The sequence below is a fragment of the Mustelus asterias genome, chromosome 31 (assembly GCF_964213995.1).
Source record: "Mustelus asterias chromosome 31, sMusAst1.hap1.1, whole genome shotgun sequence".
NCBI lineage: Eukaryota > Metazoa > Chordata > Chondrichthyes > Carcharhiniformes > Triakidae > Mustelus > Mustelus asterias.
Window position 1 is genome coordinate 1106456 of NC_135831.1, and position 25590 is coordinate 1132045.

Here is a 25590-nt window from a genome sequence, read left to right on the forward strand (position 1 = left end):
GAACGGTATGCTTTGTCTGTACAGGGCGCAAGAAACAATACTTTTCACTGTGTCCCAGTACATGTGACAATAATAAATCAAATCAAACCCAATCCCTCAGAGAGTAGCGGAGAGAGTCACTGAATAGATTCAAGGCTAAGTTTGAGATTGCGATCTAAGGTTACGGGGTTGTTGGGGAACAGACAGGGATCAGGAGTTCGCCTGATCCTTCCTCCTATCTTCCCGTGTCAGCCCCTTATCAAACAAAGATCAGTTTTGACATTTACAATTGACCCCAATAGAAACTAGCAGCAGGAGGAGGCCATTCGGCCCTTCCAGCCTGCTCCACCATTCATTATGAATTCACGGCTGATCATCAAATTCAATATCCTGATTCCCCCCCTTCCCCCCCATCTCCCTCGATCCCTTTAGCCCCAAGAGCGATATCTAATTCCTTCCTGAAATCACACAATGTTTTGGCCTCAACTACTTTCTGTGGGAGTGAATTCCACACATTCACCACCCTCTGGGTGAAGACATTTCTCCTCCCCTCAGTCCTAAAAGGTTTACCCCTTATCCTCAAACTAAGAACAAATAGAACAAAGAACACAGTGGAACAGTGACTAGCACTGCTGCCTCACAGTGCCAGGGACCCGGGGCAGCACAGTGGAACAGTGGGTTAGCACTGCTGCCTCACAGTGCCAGGGACCCGGGGCGGCACGGTGGCACAGTGGTTAGCGCTGCTGCCTCACAGTGCCAGGGACCCGGGTTCAATTCCCAGCTTGGGTCACTGTCTGTGTGGATCGTAGAATTATAGAATCCCTACAGTACAGAAGGAAGCCATTCGGCCCATCGAGTCTGCACCGACTACAATCCCACCCAGGCCCTATTCCCGTAACCCCACACATTTACCCTGCTAATCCCCCTGACACTAAGGGGCAATTTAGCACGGCCAATCCCCCTAACCTGCACATCTTTGGACTGTGGGAGGAAACCGGAGCACCCGGAGGAAACCCACGCAGACACGAGGAGAACGTGCAGACTCCGCACAGGCAGTGTCCCGAGCCGGGAATCGAACCCAGGTCCCTGGCGCTGTGAGGCAGCAGTGCTAACCCACTGTGCCGCTAGTTTGCATATTCTCCCCCGTGTCTGCGTGGGTTTCCTCCGGGTGCTCCAGTTTCCTCCCACAGTCTGAAAGACGTGCAGGTTAGGGGTGCATTAACCCGAACAGGCGGCGGAGTGTGGCGACTAGGGGATTTTCACAGTAACTTCATTGCAGTGTTAATGTAAGCCTCACTTGTGACTAATAAATAAACTTTAAACAGTACAGCACAGGAACAGACCCTTCGGCCCTCCTGTGCCGATCATGTTATCCTATCCAGGCCAGCCGCCTGTATCCCTCCATACCCCGTCTGTTCATGTGTCTATCCAGGTAAGTCTTAAATGTGGCTCATGTGTCTGCCCCAACCCCCTCACATGGCAGCGCATTCCAGGCCCCCACCTCCCTCAGAGTTGGCCAGGTCCTGTGACCCCTCGTTCTGGACTCCCCCCACCATCGGGAACATTCTTTCTAACCTTGTTAGAATTTTATAAGTTTCTATGTGATCCCCTCTCTGGTGAACTAACACAACGACAATAATCTCTCCCTCAATGTCAACAAAACGCAGGGCACGGTAAGAAGTCTCACAACACCAGCTTAAAGTCATCAGGTGATGAAGGGGCAGCGCTCCGAAAGCTCGTGCCGGCAAATAAACCTGTTGGACTTTAACCCTGGGGTTGTGAGACTTCTTACTGTGCCTCACCCCAGTCCAACGCCGGCAACTCCACATCATGGCTATCGACAAAACGAAGGAGATAGTCATCGACTCCAGGAAGCGTCGATGAGGACATGTTCCTGTCGACATCAACGGAGTGGGAATGGAGGGATACAAAAGAATGGTCTTGTTTGGACCAGGGAGCGGCACGGGCTTGGAGGGCCGAAGGGCCTGTTCCTGAGCTGTATTGTTCTTTGTACATCAACGGGGATGAAGAGGAAAGGGTTGAAACCTTCAGGTTTTAAGGTGTCCAGACCACCAACAACCTGTCCTGGTCCCCCCCACGCCGACACTATAGTTAAGAAAGCCCCACCAACACCTCTACTTTCTCAGAAGACTAAGGAAATTTACTCTATGAACAGTATGCTTTGTTTTATTTTGAATCATAGAATCCCTACAGCACAGAAAGAGGCCATTTGGCCCATCGAGTCTGCACCGACCACAATCCCACCCAGGCCCTACCCCCAAATCCCTACATATTTTACCCGCTAATCCCTCTAACCTACACATCTCAGGACACTAAGGGGCAATTTTTTTAGCACGGCCAATCAACCTAACCCGCACATCTTTGGACTGTGGGAGGAAACCGGAGCACCCGGAGGAAACCCACGCAGACACGGGGGAGAATGTGCAAACTCCACACAGACAGTGACCCGAGCCGGGAATCGAACCCGGGTCCCTGGAGCTGTGAAGCAGCAGCGCTAACCACTGTGCTACTGTGCCGCCCTGTATAGCGCGCAAGAAACAATACTTTTCACTGCGTCCCAGTGCACGTGACAATAATAAAGCAAATCTATGTACTCTATGAACGGTATGCATTGTCTGTATAGCGCGCAGGAAACAATACTTTTTACCGTATCCCAGTACATGTGACAATAATAAATCAAGTCTATGTACTCTATGAACGGTATGCTCTATCTGGATAGCGCGCAAGAAACAATACTTTTCACTGTATCCCAGTACATGTGACAATAATAAATCAAGTCTATGTACTCTATGAACGGTATGCTTTGTCTGTATAGCACAAGAAACAATACTTTTCACTGTGTCCCAGTACATGTGACAATAATAAGTTAAGTCAAACCAAATCTCTCTCCAGATTCAACAGCAACTTTTTCAAGGGTGTTTGGGGAGGGGAGAGTTCCAGATTCCCTCTGTGTGAGGAAGTGACTCTCTCCCCGAACAGCCCTGGCTCCAATCTGAAGGCTCTTCCCCCACCTCTCGCTACCTCCCATGTTCGGGACTCCCCGCGCCCCACCTCCCCCCGCCCCCCCAACCTCAGCCAGGGGAAATCTCGACCCCCATCGAAACCTTCAATCATCTTGAACCCCTGGAGGATCTCCGCCCCCGAACCTTCCTGCGCGCGACGGGGGTGGGGAACGCAAGCCCGACACCGCGATTGAATATTCATCGAGCGCCTCTCTTCGCAACGAGTCACTGGTGTTGGACTTACCGGAAGGCAGAGTTCCACTGGATCCGTATGCTGCAGGAAAGGGATGATAGCCAGTGAGTGAGTGCAGGTCAGGTCATAAACAGTTTCAACCGCGTGCAACGCTAATCAGTCAGGTGGCTCGCAGCGAGCGGACAGTAACGCGGGAGGCAGCCAGAACCTCAAACAAAACCAACCGCAGAAAGGTATAAAATTCCCAGGTCAGGCTGCAGCTCCACAGAACCTTAGTTTGGGCCTCGTTGTGTACCCGGAGGGTGTGGAGGCTTTGGAGAGGGTACAGAAGAGGATGTTGCCTGGTCTGGAGGGCATTAGCTATGAGGAGAGGTTGGAGAAACTTGGTTTGTTCTCACTGGAGCGACGGAGGTTGAGGGGAGACCTGATAGAAGTCTACAAGATTATGAGGGGCATGGACAGAGTGGATAGTCAGAAGCTCTTCCCTAGGGTAGAAAGGTCAAGTACTCGGGGACATGGGTTGAAGGTGCGTGGGGAAAAGTTTAGAGGAGATGTGTGAGGTAGGTTTTTTACACAGAGGGTGGTGAGGGTGTGGAACGCGCTGCCCGGGGAGAAGGTGGGAGCAGGTACAATAGCGGCATTTAAGGGGCAACTAGACGGAGACATGAATAGGACGGGAATGGAAGGATACGGACTCTGTAAGTGCGTACGGTTTTAGATCAGGCATCATGATCGGCACAGGCTTGGAGGGCCGAAGGGCCTGTTCCTGTGCTGGACTGTTCTTTGTTCAATGCCTTGCAAGTGTGACCATCTTGCTCAAGGACCAGGTGAGCCCAGGAGGCTGCAAGATCTCAGAACAACTCTCTCTCTCTCTCTCTGGAGATGAGCCTCTGCCACCTGGGGTTGGGCGCGAGAGGGCACCTGGCCCAGAACCGACGAAGATGATGCCCGCTGCAGTCCACCATCAACAGGCTCCTGGGGTGGCCCTGGAAGGGGGATGATGGAGGGGGGGGGGGGGGGAAACAGGGGAGGGGATTATGAGGAAAGGGCCTATACTAAAAGAACGAGAGGTGCTTCCATTGACACAGACAAACTTCTGACAGGGTCGACGCGACGGACACACGGAATTAGGAGCAGGAGTCCCCCAGTGAGCCTGCTCCGCCATTCCTCATGATCATGGCTGACCTTGGGCTACCCCTCGACATTCCCGCTCGCTCTCCCGTATCCCTTAACTCCCCGTGTGACCAGAAATCCGCCCGTCCCACAGCCTGAGACATATTCAGCTACGGGGCTCCCACAGTCCTCTGGGAGGAGAGATAGGGAATTCCAAAGATTCACAACCCTTTGAGTGAAGGAACCTCTCCTCATCTCAGTCCTAAAGCACCGCAGTGAATAACCTCATGTTCCCCAGCGATATATCTCCATCTGTCGTTGTGTTAGATTCCACCCCCCCCTCCCCCCCCCGACCTGTCTGACCAGCGGAAACAACCCCTCAGTACCCACCTAATCAAACCCCCTTCGGAATCCTGCAGCGACCAATGAGGGCGACACGGTGGCGCAGTGGGTTGGCACTGCTGCCTCACAGCGCCAGGGACCCGGGTTCAATCCCAGCGGCACGGTGGCACAGTGGGTTAGCGCTGCTGCCTCACAGCGCCAGGGACCCGGGTTCAATCCCAGCGGCACGGTGGCACAGCGGGTTAGCGCTGCTGCCTCACAGCGCCAGGGACCCGGGTTCAATCCCAGCGGCACGGTGGCGCAGTGGGTTAGCGCTGCTGCCTCACAGCGCCAGGGACCCGGGTTCGATTCCGGGCTTGGGGGTCACTGCTTGTGTGGAGTTTGTACGTTCTCCCCGTGTCTGCGTGGGTTTCCCCCAGTTTCCTCCCACACTCCAAAGATGTGGAGGTTCGGCTTCCCTTAGTTAAGTTACGCCCGGACCTATTTGTCTCTTTACCAAAAGCGGAGAGATGGATTCCCCTGGGTGGATCGTCTACAACACATGGTCACAGTCGCAAAGTAAGGGGTCAAACCATCGAGGAGTGAGGGTTTTCTTCACTGGAAAGGGTTGGAATCTTTTCCCCAGGGAGCTGCAGGCACTCGGATGTTGAGCACATTCGGACGGCCGTGGAGATATCTTTAAACTCAAAATGAAGGGAGTGGGGGGAGAAGAGGCAGACGTCCAGCCCCGGACTTGCAGAATGGTGTAGCAGGCTCGATGGGCCAAATGGCCTACTCCTGCTCCGATTGAGGGTATACGGGCCAGGGTGAGTTACTGGAGGGTACACAGGACGAGCGAGGAGAGAACACACAGGGAAAGGGGGAGCGTGGGAATTCATTCCAACATCAAGATTCAAGGAACAACTCAACGCACATCACACGACGGTAATTAACTCGGTATTTAGACGAACAGAAGTTAACGGAAAAATTACAACAAACGAGAAGGACGTCAAACTTTCCGGCAGGATGTGCAATACAGGTGAAGGTCAGAGTGTCAGTCACAGAGAGTTCAGTACTTTCCAATCGAAGTGACAGGGATTCCAAGGACAGGTACAGCACGGGGTTAGATACAGAGTAAAGCTCCCTCTACACTGCCCCCCATCAAACACTCCCAGGACAGGGACAGCACGGGGTTAGATACAGAGTAAAGCTCCCTCTACACTGTCCCCCATCAAACACTCCCAGGACAGGTACAGCACGGGGTTAGATACAGAGTAAAGCTCTCTCTACACTGTCCCCATCAAACACTCCCAGGACAGGTACAGCACGGGGTTAGATACAGAGTAAAGCTCCCTCTACACTGTCCTCATCAAACACTCCCAGGACAGGTACAGCACGGGGTTAGATACAGAGTAAAGCTCCCTCTACACTGCCCCCCATCAAACACTCCCAGGACAGGTACAGCACGGGGTTAGATACAGAGTAAAGCTCTCTCTACACTGTCCCCATCAAACACTCCCAGGACAGGTACAGCATGGGGTTAGATACAGAGTAAAGCTCCCTCTACACTGTCCTCATCAAACACTCCCAGGACAGGTACAGCACGGGGTTAGATACAGAGTAAAGCTCCCTCTACACTGTCCCCATCAAACACTCCCAGGACAGGTACAGCACGGGGTTAGATACAGAGTAAAGCTCCCTCTACACTGTCCCCATCAAACACTCCCAGGACAGGTACAGCACGGGGTTAGATACAGAGTAAAGCTCCCTCTACACTGTCCCCCATCAAACACTCCCAGGACAGGTACAGCACGGGGTTAGATACAGAGTAAAGCTCCCTCTGCACTGTCCCCCATCAAACACTCCCAGGACAGGGACAGCACGGGGTTAGATACAGAGTAAAGCTCACTCTACACTGTCCCCCATCAAACACTCCCAGGACAGGTGCAGCACGGGGTTAGATACAGAGTAAAGCTCCCTCTACACTGTCCCCCATCAAACACTCCCAGGACAGGTAAAGCACGGGGTTAGATACAGAGTAAAGCTCCCTCTACACTGTCCCCCATCAAACACTCCCAGGACAGGTACAGCACGGGGTTAGATACAGAGTAAAGCTCCTTCTACACTGTCCCCATCAAACACTCACAGGACAGGTACAGCACGGGGTTAGATACAGAGTAAAGCTCCCTCTACACTGTCCCCCATCAAACACTCACAGGACAGGTACAGCACGGGGTTAGATACAGAGTAAAGCTCCCTCTACACTGTCCCCATCAAACTCTCCCAGGACAGGTACAGCACGGGGTTAGATACAGAGTAAAGCTCCCTCTACACTGTCCCCATCAAACACTCCCAGGACAGGTACAGCACGGTGTTAGATACAGAGTAAAGCTCCATCTACACTGTCCCCATCAAACACTCCCAGGACAGGTACAGCACGGGGTTAGATACAGAGTGAAGCTCCCTCTACACTGTCCCCATCAAACACTCCCAGGACAGGTACAGCACGGGGTTAGATACAGAGTAAAGCTCCTTCTACACTGTCCCCATCAAACACTCCCAGGACAGGTACAGCACGGGGTTAGATACAGAGTAAAGCTCCCTCTACACTGTCCCCCATCAAACATTCCCAGGACAGGTACAGCACGGGGTTAGATACAGAGTAAAGCTCCCTCTACACTGTCCCCCATCAAACATTCCCAGGACAGGTACAGCACGGGGTTAGATACAGAGTAAAGCTCCCTCTACACTGTCCCCCATCAAACACTCCCAGGACAGGTACAGCAGCGAATGTATCTCAACGTGAGGCTTTCCCTGAGAGAAGGGTTAAAGCAGAATGGGGGAGACAGAGTGTGTGGTTGGAATGTTTCTCTATTCCTGCAATACAGTTAAATTCCACAGTGTGGAGCCAGAGCTCCACGTTGAGACAGAACAGCCTCCTGATTGCTGAGGAATTCGCCCAGCCAGCACCATCTCTCCTGCTCGTGAGCAGGTGCCAAACTCTCTCCCAATCGCTCACACAGGCCCTGTGGTTCATAGAATCCTACAGTGCAGAAGGAGGCCATTCAGCCCATTGGGTCTGTACTGACTACAATCCCACCCAGGCCCTACCCCCATAACCCCATGCCTTTACCCTGCTAGTCCCCCTGACACTAAGGGGCACGGCCAATCCACCTAACCTGCACATCTTTCGGAATGTGGGAGGAAACCGGAGCACCCGGAGGAAACCCACGCAGACACGGGGAGAACGTGCAGACTCCGCACAGACAGTGACCCGAGCCGGGAATCGAACCCGGGTCCCTGGCGCTGTGAGGCAGCAGTGCTAACCACTGTGCCACCAGGGTTAAAGGCCTTCTGGACACACTGACCCCACTCACAAGCCCATTTACACTACAGCACCTTATTGCTATGGCAACACGCTGGCTTTACTCTGCCTCTGGGGGTCGGGCCTGGGTGGGATTGTGGTCGGTGCAGACTCGATGGGCCGAATGGCCTCCTTCTGCACTGTAGGGTTTCTATGATTTCTATGATGAGCTCCGTGTGGGGTCCACATCACCAACCCCACAATACAACACTTCGAGCCGGGCTTCAGGTTCAGAGGTCAGGCTTAGGGTGAACATGTCGCAGTGAGATTGGGGTGCATGGGATGGAGTTAGAGGTGAGGCCAGGGTTCATTCAGGCTGAGGTCGAGGCTTGGGGTGAGGTCGGGGTTCTGCGTGAGGTCAGGGTTCGGGGGGGGGGTTCAGGGTGATGTCGGGGTTCAGAGTTGAGGCCGGGGAGGGTTGAAGTCAGGGTTATGCCAAGGTCAGGGGTTGCGGGTTGGGTCGTGGTTACAGTGACTTCCGATGAGGTTGGCTTGAGGATTGAGGTCAGGGTTGGGGGTGAGAGGTCAGGGGGAATGGGTTGGGGTTAAAGGTCAGGGTTGGGGTGAGAGGTCAGGGGAAATGGGTTGGGGTGGGAGGTCAGGGTTGGGGGTGGGAGGTCAGGGTGAATGGGTTGGGGTTAGAGGTCAGGGGTGTGGGTTAGAGGTCAGGGTGAATGGGTGATGGTGAGAGGTCAGGGTTGTGGGTGAAAGGTCACGGTGGGGGGGTGAGAGGTCAGGGTGAATGGGTTGGGGTGAGAGGTCAGGGTTGGGTGAGGTCAGGGTGAATGGGTTGGGTGAGAGGTCACTTTGGTGTTAGAGGTCAGGGTGAATTGGTTGAGGTGAAAGGTCAGGGTTGGGGGTGAGGTCCGGTTGAATGGGTTGGGGTGAAAGGTTAGGGTTGGGGGTGAGAAGTCAGCGTGAACGGATTGGGGTGAGAGGTCAGGGTGAATGGGTTGGGATTAGAGGTCAGAGTTGGGGTGAGGTCAGGGTGAATGGGTTGGGGTGACAGGTCAGGGTTGGGGGTGAGAGGTCAGGGTTCAGGTGAGAGGTCAGCATTCAGGTGAGAGGTCAGAATGAATAGCTTGGGGTGAGCAGTCAGGGTGAATGGGTTGGGGTGAGAGGTCAGGGTTCAGGTGAGAGGTCAGAGTTAGAGGTCAGGGTTGGGAATGTGAGGTCAGAGTGAATGGGTGGGGGTGAGAGGTCAGATTGGGGGTGAGAGGTCAGGGTGAATGGGTGGGGGTGAGAGGTCAGAGTTGGGGTTAGAGGTCAGGGTGAATGGGTTGGGGTGACAGGTCAGGGTTCAGGTGAGAGGTCAGCGTTCAGGTGAGAGGTCAGAATGAATAGCTTGGGGTGAGAGGTCAGGGTTAGAGGTCAGGGTTGGGGGTGAGAGGTCAGAGTGAATAGGTTGGGGTGAGAGCTCAGGGTTGGGTGAGGTCAGGGTGAATGGGTTGGGCTGAGAGGTCAGGTTTGGGGTTAGAGGTCAGGATGGATGGGTTGGGGTGAGAGGTCGGGGTGGGGGTGAGAGGTCAGGCTGAATGGGTTGGGGTGAGAGGTCAGGGTGAATGGTTTGGGGTTAGAGGTCAGGGTTGGGGGCGAGTGGTCAGGGTGAATGGTTTGGGGTTAGAGGTCAGGGTTCAGGATGAATGCATCAAAAGCCACGGATGCTAAAATCAGCAGAAAAGCGGGAATCTCCAATGGGAAGGAGGGAACGCGATCGCTGACTGGAGTCAAGGGGTCAGGTTTGTGTGTCAGGGGTGGTGAATATCTCAGGGGGGGTTCGATCAAACCCTCAGCACCTGCACTGCACAAGACCAAATCAATCAAACAGGGATATTTACTGATTGTTCATCACAGACAGGAACAGCCGCACACAGACACACAACCACAGCGACAAGTAACCATCAACAATTCAAACCAGCGCCTGAACTCGTTCGAACCAGCAGGGAAATAATCAGCAGCTCGTGACCTTCTGCTCCCTGTGGCTCAGTAACTAACGCGAGGGGTGAACTATCGGAGAAGCGGCAGAACCTATCTGTGGTTTCTCAGTCACTCGGTCCAGGGAGAGCTCCGGTCAGCGGGAAGGTGCGAGTGTTTCCACGGGTGCTGAACCGAGGGGAGTGGCTCAGAGCTCACCCTTCACTGCAGGGCCTTGGGCGTTGCCAAGCTTCCTCCATCGCTGCCCACTCAGTGCCAGCGTGTGGCAGCGGGGGCCAAGGCAAGCCCAGAGCTGAGGGGAGGAATCTCAATGCCGTCTGGAGTCTGGCCCGGCTCACAGCGATGTGGAGATGCTGGCGTTTACCCCGGCTCACAACAACAGATCAATCTTACAAATGAGCCTCGGAACATAGAACAGAATCCTTCCAGCGCAGAAAGAGGCCATTCGGCCCATCGAGTCTGCACCAACTCTCCGACAAGGCATCCGACCTGAACCTTTTCCCTATAACCCGACATATTAATCCCACTAATTACCCTAACCTGCACATCTTTGGACACTGAGGGGCAACTTGCTGTTTCGAATTCCCCGTAACCTGCACATCTTTAGAAACTGAGGGGCAATTTAGCATGGCCAATCCACCTAACCTGCACATCTTTGGACACTAAGGGACAATTTAGCATGGCCAATCCACCTAACCTGCACATCTTTGGACACTAAGGGGTAATTTAGCATGGCCAATCCATCTAATCTACACGTCTTTGGACACTAAGGGATAATTTAACATGGCCAATCCCCCTAACCTACACATCTTTGGACACTAAGGGGCAATTTAGCATGGCCAATCCACCTAACCTACACATCTTTGGACACTAAGGGCCAATTTAGCATGGCCAATCCACCTAACCTGCAGATCTTTGGACCCGAAGGGACAATTTAATATGCCCAATCCACCTAACCTACACATCTTTGGACACTAAGGGCCAATTTAGCATGGCCAATCCACCTAACCTGCACATCTTTAGACACTAAGGGCCAATTTAGCATGGCCAATCCACCTAACCTGCACATCTTTGGACACTAAGGGCCAATTTAGCATGGCCAATCCACCTAACCTGCACATTTTGGGAGTGTGGGAGAAACCGGAGCGCCCGGAGGAAACCCACGCAGACACGGGGAGAACATGCAAACTCCACACAGACGGTGACCCAAGCCGGGAATCGAACCCGGGTCCCTGGCGCTGTGAGGCCACAGTGCTAACCCACTGTGTATGTTAGGTAGAGCTTTAATGGGGGTGGAGGTGGGTGGTGGAGGGGGAAGCGGGGAGGGAGAGATTGGGGAGGAGAGAATGAGAAGGCGTTGAGAGTTTGCAGAGAGATGCACAACCGCAGTTGGGGAAAGGGCTCCGAGGCTCCAGAACGAGAAAGCAGTGCCTTGTAGGGAGGTCGGGGAGCGGCGGGAGGAAGGGGTTAGATCGGGGAAACAGAGGGTGACGCTGCAGTCAATTCATTTCACACAGAGAGCGGGTCGTACCTTCATCGGCGAGATGTGTGAGTGAGAGACGTAGCCATGAACATTCTCGATTTGAGAGAGATTCTTCTCTGAAACGTGGACAAGCTCTGGCCCCTTCATCTGATTGGGTAGGTGCGCTGGACTGTGCTCCAAGGGCGGAGTATCTTCATCTTGGTACCGATATTTCTGCAGACAAACAGACCGAATAAAATCAAAATCCAGCCGGCCAAATTCTCAATCAACACAATAATACTATTAAAAATCAACAACATTCACTGTGACTGACCCCAGTGTGACACAGCGACCTGTCCCACCAGTACTGTACCCCAGTGTTATACAGCGACAGACCCGTCCCCACCAGTACTGTACCCCAGTGTTATACAGTGACAGACCCATCCCCACCAGTACTGTACCCCAGTGTGACACAGCGACCTGTCCCCACCAGTACTGTACCCCAGTGTGACACAGAGACCCATCCCCACCAGTACTGTACCCCAGTGTGACACAGAGACCCATCCCTACCAGTACTGTGCCCCAGTGTGACACAGCGACCTGTCCCCACCAGTACTGTACCCCAGTGTGACACAGCGACCTGTCCCCACCAGTACTGTACCCCAGTGTGACACAGCGACCCATCCCTACCAGTACTGTACCCCAGTGTTAGACAGTGACAGGGCTGAAAAATGGCAAATGGAGTTTAACCCTGATGAATGTGAGGTGATTCATTTTGGTAGGACTAATTTAAATGTGGATTACAGGGTCAAAGGTAGGGTTCTGAAGACTGTGGAGGAACAGAGAGATCTTGGGGTCCATATCCACAGATCTCTAAAGGTTGCCACTCAAGTGGATAGAGCTGTGAAGAAGGCCTATAGTGTGTTAGCTTTTATTAACAGGGGGTTGGAGTTTAAGAGCCGTGGGGTTATGCTGCAACTGGACAGGACCTTGGTGAGACCACATTTGGAATATTGTGTGCAGTTCTGGTCACCTCACTATAAGAAGGATGTGGAAGCGCTGGAAAGAGTGCAGAGGAGATTTACCAGGATGCTGCCTGGTTTGGAGGGTAGGTCTTATGAGGAAAGGTTGAGGGAGCTAGGGCTGTTCTCTCTGGAGCGGAGGAGGCTGAGGGGAGACTTAATAGAGGTTTATAAAATGATGAAGGGGATAGATAGAGTGAACGTTCAAAGACTATTTCCTCGGGTGGATGGAGCTGTTACAAGGGGGCATAACTATAGGGTTCGTGGTGGGAGATACAGGAAGGATATCAGAGGTAGGTTCTTTACGCAGAGAGTGGTTGGGGTGTGGAATGGACTGCCTGCAGTGATAGTGGAGTCAGACACTTTAGGAACATTTAAGCGGTTATTGGATAGGCACATGGAGCACACCAGGATGATAGGGAGTGGGATAGCTTGATCTTGGTTTCAGATAAAGCTCGGCACAACATCGTGGGCCGAAGGGCCTGTTCTGTGCTGTACTGTTCTATGTTCTATGACAGACCCGTCCCCACCAGTACTGTACCCCAGTGTTATACAGTGACAGACCCGTCCCCACCAGTACTGTACCCCTGCGTTATACAGCGACAGACCCGTCCCCACCTGTACTGTACCCCAGTGTTATACAGTGACAGACCCGTCCCCACCAGTACTGTGCCCCAGTGTTATACAGCGACAGATCCGTCCCCACCAGTACTGTACCCCAATGTTATACAGTGACAGACCTGTCCCCACCAGTACTGTACCCCAGTGTTATACAGTGACACACCCGTCCCCACCAGTACTGTACCCCAGTGTTATACAGTGACAGACCCGTCCCCACCAGTACTGTGCCCCAGCGTTATACAGCGACAGACCCGTCCCCACCTATACTGTACCCCAGTGTTATATAGTGACAGACCCGTCCCCACCAGTACTGTACCCCAGTGTTAGACAGCGACAGATCCATCCCCACCAGTACTGTACCCCAGTGTTATACAGTGACAGACCCATCCCCACCAGTACTGTACCCCAGTGTTATACAGTGACAGACCCGTCCCCACCAGTACTGTGCCCCAGTGTTATACAGCGACAGATCCGTCCCCACCAGTACTGTACCCCTGTGTTATACAGCGACAGATCCATCCCCACCAGTACTGTACCCCAGTGTTATACAGTGACAGACCCATCCCCACCAGTACTGTACCCCAGTGTTATACAGTGACAGACCCGTCCCCACCAGTACTGTGCCCCAGTGTTATACAGCGACAGATCCGTCCCCACCAGTACTGTACCCCAGTGTTATACAGTGACAGACCTGTCCCCACCAGTACTGTACCCCAGTGTTATACAGTGACAGACCTGTCCCCACCAGTACTGTCCCCCAGTGTTATACAGTGACACACCCGTCCCCACCAGTACTGTACCCCAGTGTTATACAGCGACAGACCCGTCCCCACCAGTACTGTACCCCAGTGTTATACAGCGACAGACCCGTCCCCACCAGTACTGTACCCCAGTGTTATACAGCGACAGACCCGTCCCCACCAGTACTGTAACCCAGTGTTATACAGTGACAGACCCGTCCCCACCAGTACTGTACCCCAGTGTTATACAGTGACAAACCCGTCCCCACCAGTACTGTAACCCAGTGCTATACAGTGACACACCCGTCCCCACCAGTACTGTACCCCAGTGTTATACAGCGACAGACCTGTCCCCACCAGCACTGTAACCCAGTGTTATACAGTGACCTAACCCCACCAGTACTGTACCCCAGTATTATACAGCGACAGACCCACCAGTACTGTACCCCAGTGTTATACAGCGACAGACCCGTCCCCACCAGTACTGTACCCCAGTGTTATACAGCAACAGACCCATCCCCACCAGTACTGTACCCCAGTGTTATACAGCGACAGACCCATCCCCACCAGTACTGTACCCCAGTGTTGTACAGCGACAGACCCGTCCCCACCAGTACTGTACCCCAGTGTTATACAGTGACAGACACGTCCCCACCAGTCCTGTACCCGAGTGTTATACAGCGACAGACCCGTCCCCACCAGTACTGTACCCCAGTGTTATACAGTGACAGACCCGTCCCCACCAGTACTGTACCCCAGTGTTATACAGCGACAGACCCGTCCCCACCAGTACTGTACCCCAGTGTTATACAGTGACAGACCCATCCCCACCAGTACTGTACCCCAGCGTTATACAGCGACAGACCCGTCCCCACCTGTACTGTACCCCAGTGTTATATAGTGACAGACCCGTCCCCACCAGTACTGTACCCCAGTGTTATACAGCGACAGATCCATCCCCACCAGTACTGTACCCCAGTGTTATAGAGTGACAGACCCATCCCCACCAGTACTGTACCCCAGTGTTATACAGTGACAGACCCGTCCCCACCAGTAGTGTGCCCCAGTGTTATACAGCGACAGATCCGTCCCCACCAGTACTGTACCCCAGTGTTATACAGTGACAGACCTGTCCCCACCAGTACTGTACCCCAGTGTTATACAGTGACACACCCGTCCCCACTAGTACTGTACCCCAGTGTTATACAGTGACAGACCCATCCCCACCAGTACTGTACCCCAGTGTTATACAGTGACAGACCCATCCCCACCAGTACTGTACCCCAGTGTTATACAGTGACAGACCTGTCCCCACCAGTACTGTACCCCAGTGTTATACAGTGACAGACTTGTCCCCACCAGTACTGTCCCCCAGTGTTATACAGTGACACACCCGTCCCCATCAGTACTGTACCCCAGTGTTATACAGCGACAGACCCGTCCCCACCAGTACTGTACCCCAGTGTTATACTGTGACACACCCGTCCCCACCAGTACTGTAACCCAGTGTTATACAGTGACAGACCCGTCCCCACCAGTACTGTACCCCAGTGTTATACAGTGACAGACCTGTCCCCACCAGTACTGCATCCCAGTGTTACACAGTGACAGACCCGTCCCCACCAGTACTGTACCCCAGTGTTATACAGTAACAGACCCGTCCCCACCAGTACTGTACCCCAGTGTTATACAGTGACAGACCCGTCCCCACCAGTACTGTACCCCAGTGTTATACAGCGACAGACCTGTCCCCACCAGCACTGTAACCCAGTGTTATACAGTGACCTAACCCCACCAGTACTGTACCCCAGTATTATACAGCGACCCATCCCCACCAGTACTGTACCCCAGTGTTATACAGCGGCAGACCCATCCCCACCAGTACTGTACCCCAGTGTTATACAGCGACAGACCCATCCCCACCAGTACTGTACCCCAGTGTTATACAGCGACAGACCCATCCCCACCAGTACTGTACCCCAGTGTTATACAGCGACAGACCCGTCCCCACCAGTACTGTACCCCAGTGTTATACAGTGACAGACACGTCCCCACCAGTCCTGTACCCGAGTGTTATACAGCGACAGACCCATCCCCACCAGTACTGTACCCCAGTATTATACAGTGACAGACCTGTCCCCACCAGTACTGTACCCCAGTGTTATACAGCGACTGACCCGTCCCCACCAGTACTGTACCCCAGTGTTATACAGCGACAGACCCGTCCCCACCAGTCCTGTACCCCAGTGTTATACAGTGACAGACCTGTCCCCACCAGTACTGTACCCCAGTGTTATACAGTGACAGACCCATCCCCACCAGTCCTGTACCCCAGTGTTATACAGCGACAGACCCGTCCCCACCAGTACTGTACCCCAGTGTTATACAGTGACTGACCCGTCCCCACCAGAATACCACATGCAACCCTCATTGCATCGGCTTCAAATAACTATAACTTGGCTGACAGCACGTATACATTTCTTCAAAAAAGCGACTCAGTAGCACAGTGGGTTAGCACTGCTGCCTCACGGCACCAGGGACCCGGGTTCGATTCCTGGCTTGGGTCACTGTCTGTGTGGAGTTTGCACGTTTTCCCCGTGTCTGCATGGGTTTCCTCCGGGTGCTCCGGTTTCCTCCCACAGTCTGAAAGATGTACTGGTTCGGGTGCATTGACCCGAACAGGCGCCGGAGTGTGGCGACTGGAGGAATCTCACTGCAACTTCATTGCGGTGTTAGTGTTATCCTTACTTGTGACTCATAAATAAACTTCAAATGAAGGAAAACCCCAGAAAGGCCAGTCAATCATCACTAACAAAGGAAGTTAAAGATCGCATGAGATTATAAGAAAAGGTTCATAAAGTTGCCAAAAATATTCATAAACCTGAGAAACTTGAGAAAGCATTCTTTCTGGTTGTATCACAGCTTGGTCTGGGGCTCCTGCTCTGCCCAAGACCGCAAGGAACTACAAAAGGTCGTGAATGTAGCCCAATCCATCACGCAAACCAGCCTCCCATCCATTGACTCTGTCTACACTTCCCGCTGCCTCGGGGAAAAGCAGCCAGCATAATTAAGGACCCCACGCATCCCGGACATTCTCTCTTCCACCTTCTTCCCTCGGGAAAAAGATACAAAAGTCTGAGGTCACGCACCAACCGACTCAAGAACAGCTTCTTCCCTGCTGCCGTCAGACTTTTGAATGGACCTACCTCACATTAAGTTGATCTTTCTCTACACCCGAGCTATGACTGTAACACTACATTCTGCACTCTCTCCTTTCCTTCTCTATGAACGGTATGCTTTGACTGTATAGTGCGCAAGAAACAATACTTTTCACTGTGTCCCAGTACATGTGACAATAATAAATCAAATCTATGTACTCTATGAACGGTATGCTTTGTCTGTATAGCGCACAAGAAACAATACTTTTCACTGTATCCCAGTACATGTGACAATAATAAATCAAATCAAAAAGGATTGGGTGGTTTTTAGGATTGTTAAACAATGGATCAGAAACCCCAAAGTATGTTATGAAGCCCGCCTAAAGTCCAAAGATTTTTTCTATCTTGGCACCAGTGTGAGGATGAGGTGTTTAACTCCAGGTGTGAATCTATTGACTCACTGGGAAGCTTTTGTCAAAACAGACTTTCTTTAACAATACGGTTTAACGATAGCAAATGAATTAGCGTAACTTTTATCAACTGAAATACTTCAACATGACAGGATACAATTCTTAACTGCTGACCTATCTCCGTTAGTTCCAATTCAAGCAATATTCCTCTTATAGACTTAAATTCCTCTCCAAAACCAGTTAACTACGCACATGATTACAAGTTTGTACTTGAGCTGTCAGTCCTCAACCTCCAGAACACTTCTGGAGAGAGAGAGAGAGACCTATTTCCGCTCGCAGGTCCCAAACAGCAGCCTCCAGAGAGAGAGAGAGAGAGAAAGACCTCTTGCTTCTTTCGGAACCCGGCAGTAACTGCCTGCTTTTCCCTGTAAGCTTAGCTCCACGCCTTAAACGCATAAACCGAATCAAAGCCCCTACTCTGAAACCCCAGGAGATAAGCCAAAGTAAACAAAATTGCATTAACTCAGGCTGAAACAACCGCATCTCCGAGCTAAGATCAATGATTAGCCTGTGTTCTCAGCCTGGTGCAGACAAATCAGCACCGTGTAAAACAGAGCTGAATTTTAAACATACCCCATACGAGAAACATTGCTAAAAGGCACAGTATCATCACAAAATAAAGGAAGGCCAAGAATCTAATGAAGAAAGGGAGAATGGAATATGAACGCAAAACATAAAAGCTTCGACTGATATACTTTTCAAGTTTTTTTTCAAGGTTTATTTATTAGTGTCACAAGTAGGCTTACATTAACACTGCAATGAAGTTACTGTGAAAATCCCCTAGTCGCCACACAAAAGAAATTGGAGTTTTTTGAGGATGTAACTATTAGGGTAGATAAAGGGGAACCAGTAGATGTAGTATACCTAGATTTCCAAAAGGTATTTGAGAGGGCGCCACACAAAAGCAGTAAAGGGCAAGATAAGGACTATCTTTGGAGAGAGTGCAGAGGAGGTTTACCAGGATGTTGCCTGGTATGGAGGGGCTTAGTTATGAGGAGAGATTGGGTAAACTGGGCTTATTTTCACTGGAAAGACGGAGGATGAGGGGAGACTTAATAGAGGTGTATAAAATTATGAAAGGCATCGATAGGGTGAACGGTGGGAAGCTTTTCCCCAGGTCGGTGGTGACGTTCACGAGGGGTCATAGGTTCAAGGTGAAGGGGCGGGGGGAGGTTTAACACAGATATCAGAAGGACTTATTTTACACAGAGGGTGGTTGGGGCCTGGAATGCGCTGCCGGGCAAGGTGGTGGAGGCGGACACACTGGGAACGTTTAAGACTTATCTAGACAGCCACATGAACGGAGTGGGAATGGAGGGATACAAAAGGATGGTCTAGTTTGGACCAGGGAGCGGCGCGGGCTTGGAGGGCCGAAGGGCCTGTTCCTGTGCTGTATTGTTCTTTGTTCTTTAACCAGCACGTCTTTCAGACTGTGGGAGGAAACCGGAGAACCCGGAGGAAACCCACGCAGACACGGGGAGAACGTGCAGACTCCGCACAGACAGTGACCCAAGGCCGGGAATCGAACTCAGATCCCTGGCGCTGTGAGGCAGCCCTTATCTTGCCTCTTACTCCTTTTGTGTGACGCCCTCTCAAGTGCCTTTTGGAAATCTAGGTACACTACATCTACCGGTTCCCCTTTATCGCCCCTAATAGGTACATCCTCAAAAAACTCCAATTTTGTTTGTGTGGCGACTGGGGGATTTTCACAGGAACTTCATTGCAGTGTTAATGTAAGCCTTACTTGTGACACTAATAAATAAACCTTGAAAAAAAAGCAGCTTTGAAAAAGGGCTAGCTGGACTCGAAACGTCAGCCCTTTTCTCTCCTTACAGACGCTGCCAGACCCGCTGAGATTTTCCAGCTTTTTAAAAGACAAAGTTGTACCCGCCTCTACTACTGCCTCTGGCAGCTTGTTCCAGACACTCACCACCCTCTGTGTGAAAAAATTGCCCCTCTGGACACTTTTGTACCTCTCCCCTCTCACCTTAAACCTATGCCCTCTAGATTTAGACTCCCCTACCTTTGGGAAAAGGGGGCGGCACGGTAGCACAGTGTTTAGCACTTCTGCTTCACAGCTCCAGGGACCTGGGTTCGATTCCCGGCTTGGGTCACTGTCTGTGTGGAGTTTGCACATTCTCCTCGTGTCTGCGTGGGTTTCCTCCGGGTGCTCCGGTTTCCTCCCACAGTCCAAAGATGTGCGGGTTAGGTTGATTGGCCATGCTAAAATTGCCCTTAGTGTCCTGGGATGCGTAGATTAGAGGGATTAGCGGGTAAAATATGTAGGGATATGGGGGTAGGGCCTGGGTGGGATTGTGGTGGGTGCAGACTTGATGGGCCGAATGGCCTCTTTCTGTACTGTAGGGTTTCTATGATTTCTATCTAGCTGATCTATGCCCCTAATTATTTTATAGACCTCTATAAGATCACATCTAAGTCTCCTACACTCCAGGGAAAAAAGTCCCAGTCTATCCAGCTTCTCCTTACAACTCAAACCATCAAGTCCCGGAAGCATCCTAGTAAATCTCTTCTGCATTCTTTCTAGTTTAATAATATCCTTTCTATAATAGGGTGACCAGAACCGTACACAGTATTCCAAGTGTGGCCTCACCAATGTCTTGTACAACTTCAACAAGACGTCCCAACTCCTGTATTCAATGTTCTGACCAATGAAACCAAGCATGCTGAATGCCTTCTTCACCACTCTGTCCACCTGTGACTCCACTTTCAAGGAGCTATGAACCTGTACCCCTGGACCTCTTTGTTCTATAAATCTCCCCAAAACACTACCATGAACTGAGTTCGATCTACCAAAATGCTTCACCTCGCATTTATCAAAATTAAACTCCATCTGCCATTCGTCAGCCCACTGGCCCAATTGATCAAGATCCCGTTGCAATCGGAGATAACCTTCCTCACTGTCCACAACGCCACCAATCCTGGTGCTGAAATCTATTACAAAGGGTGTGATAGATGGATATTTGGACAATCAGGATCTGGTTGGGCAGACTCAACGTGGACTAACGAATGGGAAATCATGTTTGACAAACTTGTTGGGAGCTTTTTCGAAAACGTTACCACCAAGATTGATTTTTTTAATTCTTCATTCATGGCTCACCAGCATTTATTGCCCATCCCTAGTTGCCCTTGAGAAGGTGGTGGTGAGCTGCCTTCTTGATCCACTGATACAACTGAGTGTCTCGCCAGGCCACTTCAGAGGGCAGTTGAGAGTCAACCACATTGGCTGTGGCTCTGAAGTCACATGTAGGCCAGACCGGGTAAGGACGGCAGATTTCCTTCCCTAAAGGGGCATTAGGGCGGCACAGTGGCACAGTGGATAGCCCTGCTGCCTCACCGCGCCAGGGACCTGCTTGGGTCACTGTCTGTGCGGAGTCTGCACCTTCTCCCCGTGTCTGCGTGGGTTTCCTCCGGGTGCTCCGGTTTCCTCCCGCAGTCCAAAGATGTGCGGGTTAGGTGGATTGGCCATGTTAACTTGTCCCTTAATGTCAGGGGGACTAGATAGGGTAAATGCATGGGGTTGTGTGGGGATGGGGTCTGGATGGGATTGTGGTCGGTGCAGACTCGATGGACCAAATGGCCTCCTTCTGCACTGTAGGATTCTACGATTCTAGCGAACCAGATGGGTTTTTCCGACAATGGTTTCATGGTCATCAGTAGAAACATAGAAAAACTACAGCACAAAACAGGCCCTTTGGCCCCACAAGTTGTGCCAAACATATCCCTACCTTTTAGGCCGACCTATAACCCTCCATCCTATTAAGTCCCATGTACTCATCCAGGAGTCTCTTCAAAGACCCTATTGAGTTCGCCTCCACAACCACTGACGGCAGCCGATTCCACTCGCCCACCATCCTCTGTGTGAAAAACTTCCCCCTAACATCTCCCCTGTACCTACCCCCCAGCACCTTAAACCTGTGTCCCCTCGTAGCAGCCATTTCCACCCTGGGAAAAAGTCTCTGAGAGTCCACCCGATCTATGCCTCTCAACATCTTATACACCTCTATTAGGTCTCCTCTCATCCTACGTCTCTCCAAGGAGAAAAGACCGAGCTCCCTCGGCCTATCCTCATAAGGCATGCCACTCAATCCAGGCAACATCCTTGTAAATCTCCTCTGCACCCTTTCCATTTTTCCCACATCCTTCCTGTAATGAGGCGACCAGAACTGAGCACAGTACTCCAAGTAGATTCTTAATTCCAGATAGTTTTTATTGGATTTTTATTGGATTCAAATTCCACCATGTGCTGTGGCATTTGAACCGTGGTTCCCGGAAGATTAGCGGAGTTTCTGGATGAATTCAAAGACTATTTCCTCGGGTGGATGGAGCTGTTACAAGGGGGCATAACTATAGGGTTCGTGGTGGGAGATACAGGAAGGATATCAGAGGTAGGTTCTTTACGCAGAGAGTGGTTGGGGTGTGGAATGGACTGCCTGCAGTGATAGTGGAGTCAGACACTTTAGGAACATTTAAGCGGTTATTGGATAGGCACATGGAGCACACCAGGATGATAGGGAGTCGGATAGCTTGATCTTGGTTTCAGAGAAAGCTCGGCACAACATCGTGGGCCGAAGGGCCTGTTCTGTGCTGTACTGTTCTATAATACCAGCAGTGTTGATGGATGTGGTACATTTAGACTTTCAGAAGGTTGTTCAGTAAAATGAAAGCACGTGGGACAGGAGGTACCATATTGTCATGGATTGAGGATTGACTAACTGTTAGAAAAGAGATGAGGAATAAATGGGTCATTCTCGCGTTGGCAGGCTCAGGATAGTGGGGAACCACAAGGATCAGTACTCGGGCTCCAGCTGCTCACTATATATATGTATCAATGATTTCGATGTGGGAACCAAATGTAATATTTCCAAGTTGGTGAATAATAAAAGGTGAGGTCGGAATCTGTCAGGAGGAAAATATAAAGAAGGATTTGGACAGACTTAGTGAGTGGCTAAGATCATGACAGATGAAATACAATGTGGAAAGATGTAAAGTTATCCACGAAAAGGAACGGACGTGCAGACTATTTCCCAGTTGGGAAGAGATTAGAAAGTGTGGATGTACAGAGGGACCAGGGTGTCCTTGTCCATACGTCACTGGAAGCTAACATGCAGATGCAGCAAGCTATCAGGAAAGCTAATGGAATGTTATCAGAAGATTAGAGAACTGGAATAGTGAGGTCTTGCTTCACTTGTATAGGAGCTTGGGTTAGACTGCACCTGGAGGAAGCATGGACACCCGACCTCAGTAAGGAGAGTATTGCCAGAGAGGGAAGCTCCTACAATGTTCCCTATCTCTGCAACACACTCCAGCTCCTACAATGTTCCCTATCTCTGCAACACACTCCAGCCCCTACAATTATCTCTATCTCTGTAACCTCCTCCAACATCTACAACTCCCCCTATCTCTGTAACCTCCTCCTGCCCCAACACCCCCTCCCTATCTCTGTAACCTCCTCCAGTCCCTACACCCCTCCCTACCTCTGTAACCTCCTCCAGCCCCGACACCCCCTCCCTATCTCTGTAACACCCTCCTGCCCCAACACCCCCTCCCTATCTCTGTAACCTCCTCCAGTCCCTACACCCCTCCCTACCTCTGTAACCTCCTCCAGCCCCTACACCCCCTCCCTATCTCTGTAACACCCTCCTGCCCCAATACCCCCTCCCTATCTCTGTAACCTCCTCCAGTCCCTACACCCCTCCCTACCTCTGTAACCTCCCCTAGCCCCTACACCCCTCCCTATCTCTGTAACCTCCTCCAGCACCCTACACCCCTCCCTATCTCTGTAACCTCCTCCAGCCCCCTACACCCCCTCCCTATCTCTGTAACCTCCTCCAGCCCCCAACACCCCCTCCCTATCTCTGTAACCTCCTCCAGCCCCCTACACCCCCTCCCTATCTCTGTAACCTCCCCTAGCCCCCACACCCCTCCCTATCTCTGTAACCTCCTCCAGCACCCTACACCCCTCCCTATCTCTGTAACCTCCTCCAGCCCCCTACACCCCCTCCCTATCTCTGTAACCTCCTACAGCCCCTACACCCCCTCCCTATCTCTGTAACCTCCTCCAGCCCCTACACCCCCTCCCTATCTCTGTAACCTCCTCCAGCCCCTACACCCCCTCCCTATCTCTGTAACCTCCTCCAGCCCCTACACCCCTTGGAAATCTCGAGGCTCCTCCAATTCTGGTCTCTCGAACATCCCCTGATTCCCATCACTCCAGCATCGGTGCCCATGCCTTCAGCTGCCTGGTAGAGGTGTGGGGGGGGGGGGGGGGGGGGGGGTTGCGGGGGGCTAAGCTCTGGAATTCCCTCCGTAAACCTCTCCTCCTCTCTCTCTCCCTCCTTCTATCTCTGTCTCTCTTTCTCTCTCTCTCTCTCGCTCTCTCTCTCTTTCTCTCCCCCTCCCTCTTGTCTTTCTCTCCCTCTCAATCGCCTCATTCAAGAAGCTCCTTAAATCCGACTTCTTTGACCGAGCTTTCGGCCACCTGTCCCGAAGATCTCAGTGTTTCATTTCGCTTGCTGATCCTTCCATGAACGGTGGTTTTCACACCTTGATTTGATTTGATTTATTATTGTCACATGTACTGGGACACAGTAAAATGTATTGTTTCTTGCACGCTGTACAGACAAAGCATACCGTTCATAGAGTACATAGATTTGATTTATTATTGTCACATGTATTGGGATACAGTGAAAAGTATTGTTTCTTGCGTGCTATACAGACAAAGCATACCGTTCATAGAGAAGGAAAGGAGAGAGTGCAGAATGTAGTGTTACAGTCATAGCTAGGGTGTAGAGAAAGATCAACTTAATGCGAGGTAGGTCCATTCAAAAGTCTGACAGCAGCAGGGAAGAAGCTGTTCTTGAGTCGGTTGGTCCGTGACCTCAGACTTTTGTATCTTTTTCCCGAGGGAAGAAGGTGGAAGAGAGAATGTCCGGGGTGCGTGGGGGTCCTTAATTATGCTGGTTGCTTTTCCCCCGAGGCTGTGGGAAGTGTAGACAGAGTCAATGGATGGGAGGCTGGTTTGCGTGATGGATTGGGCTACATTCACGACCTTTTGTAGTTCCTTGCGGTCTTGGGCAGAGCAGGAGCCCCATACCAAGCTGTGATACAACCAGAAAGAATGCTTTCTATGGTGCATCTGTAAAAGTTGGTGAGAGTCGTAGCTGACATGCCAAATTTCCTTCGTCTTCTGAGAAACTAGAGGCGTTGGTTTCTTAACCATAGTGTCGGCATGGGGGGGGGGGGACCAGGACAGGTTGTTGGTGATCTACACACCTAAAAACTTGAAGCTCTCGACCCTTTCTACTTCGTCCCCGTTGATGTAGACAGGGGCATGTTCTCCTTTACACTTCCTGAAGTCGATGACAATCTCCTTCGCTTCATTGGCATTGAGGGAGAGATTATTGTCGCCGCAGGTTGAAGGTGAAATGAATGAAGGAGTCGAATGAATCCACTGAGTGGTGCGGAACACAAGCAGGAGGCACCAGGGATGCTGGACACCAGGTTGCCAGGGACGGAGACTCACTTGGCAAGGAGTTAAAAGGGAGGAAGCGAAATAACATTAACGGAAAGAGGCGGCTTGCATTGAGCAGAGCTCAGAATGGAGAACAGACATTCGATCATGTCCGAACAGAGAGGGACACTCACTGCAAACTCAGTGACAGAGTAACCTGTCACAGGAAATAAGTGAACCCCAGCTGGCTTCCCTGTACGAGGCAGCAGAGAGCTCAGCAAACAATCATTCTCCATGAAGGATGCATTTCTCCTCCGTGTGCGGGTAAACTACTGTGAGAGAAGCTCATTTGCCTTCGAGTCAGGCAATCCGGACATACTCCAGGCGAACGCAACCACGTCAGTACTGAGGGAGTGCCGCACTGTCAGAGGGGCAGTGCTGAGGGAGTGCCGCACTGTCAGAGGGTCAGTACTGAGGGAGTGCCGCACTGTCAGAGGGGCAGTGCTGAGGGAGTGCCGCACTGTCAGAGGGGCAGTGCTGAGGGAGTGCCGCACTGTCAGAGGGGCAGTGCTGAGGGAGTGCCGCACTGTCAGAGGGGCAGTGCTGAGGGAGTGCCGCACTGTCAGAGGGTCAGTGCTGAGGGAGTGCCGCACTGTCAGAGGGTCAGTGCTGAGGGAGTGCCGCACTGTCAGAGGGGCAGGGCTGAGGGAGTGCCGCA

General features: G+C 51.8%; 1 protein-coding gene across 1 annotated transcript in view; it reads right to left on the reverse strand.

Moving 5' to 3' along the window:
* LOC144481725 (disks large homolog 4-like) overlaps positions 1-11539 on the reverse strand; it is a 142846-nt gene extending 131307 nt beyond the window's left edge. Inside the window, 2 exon segments of the mRNA XM_078200873.1 lie at positions 3247-3276; positions 11460-11539. Of these exon segments, the coding sequence (XP_078056999.1) occupies positions 3247-3276; positions 11460-11465 (36 nt within the window). The 5' untranslated portion in view covers positions 11466-11539.
* Positions 11540-25590: the final 14051 nt, after the last annotated feature.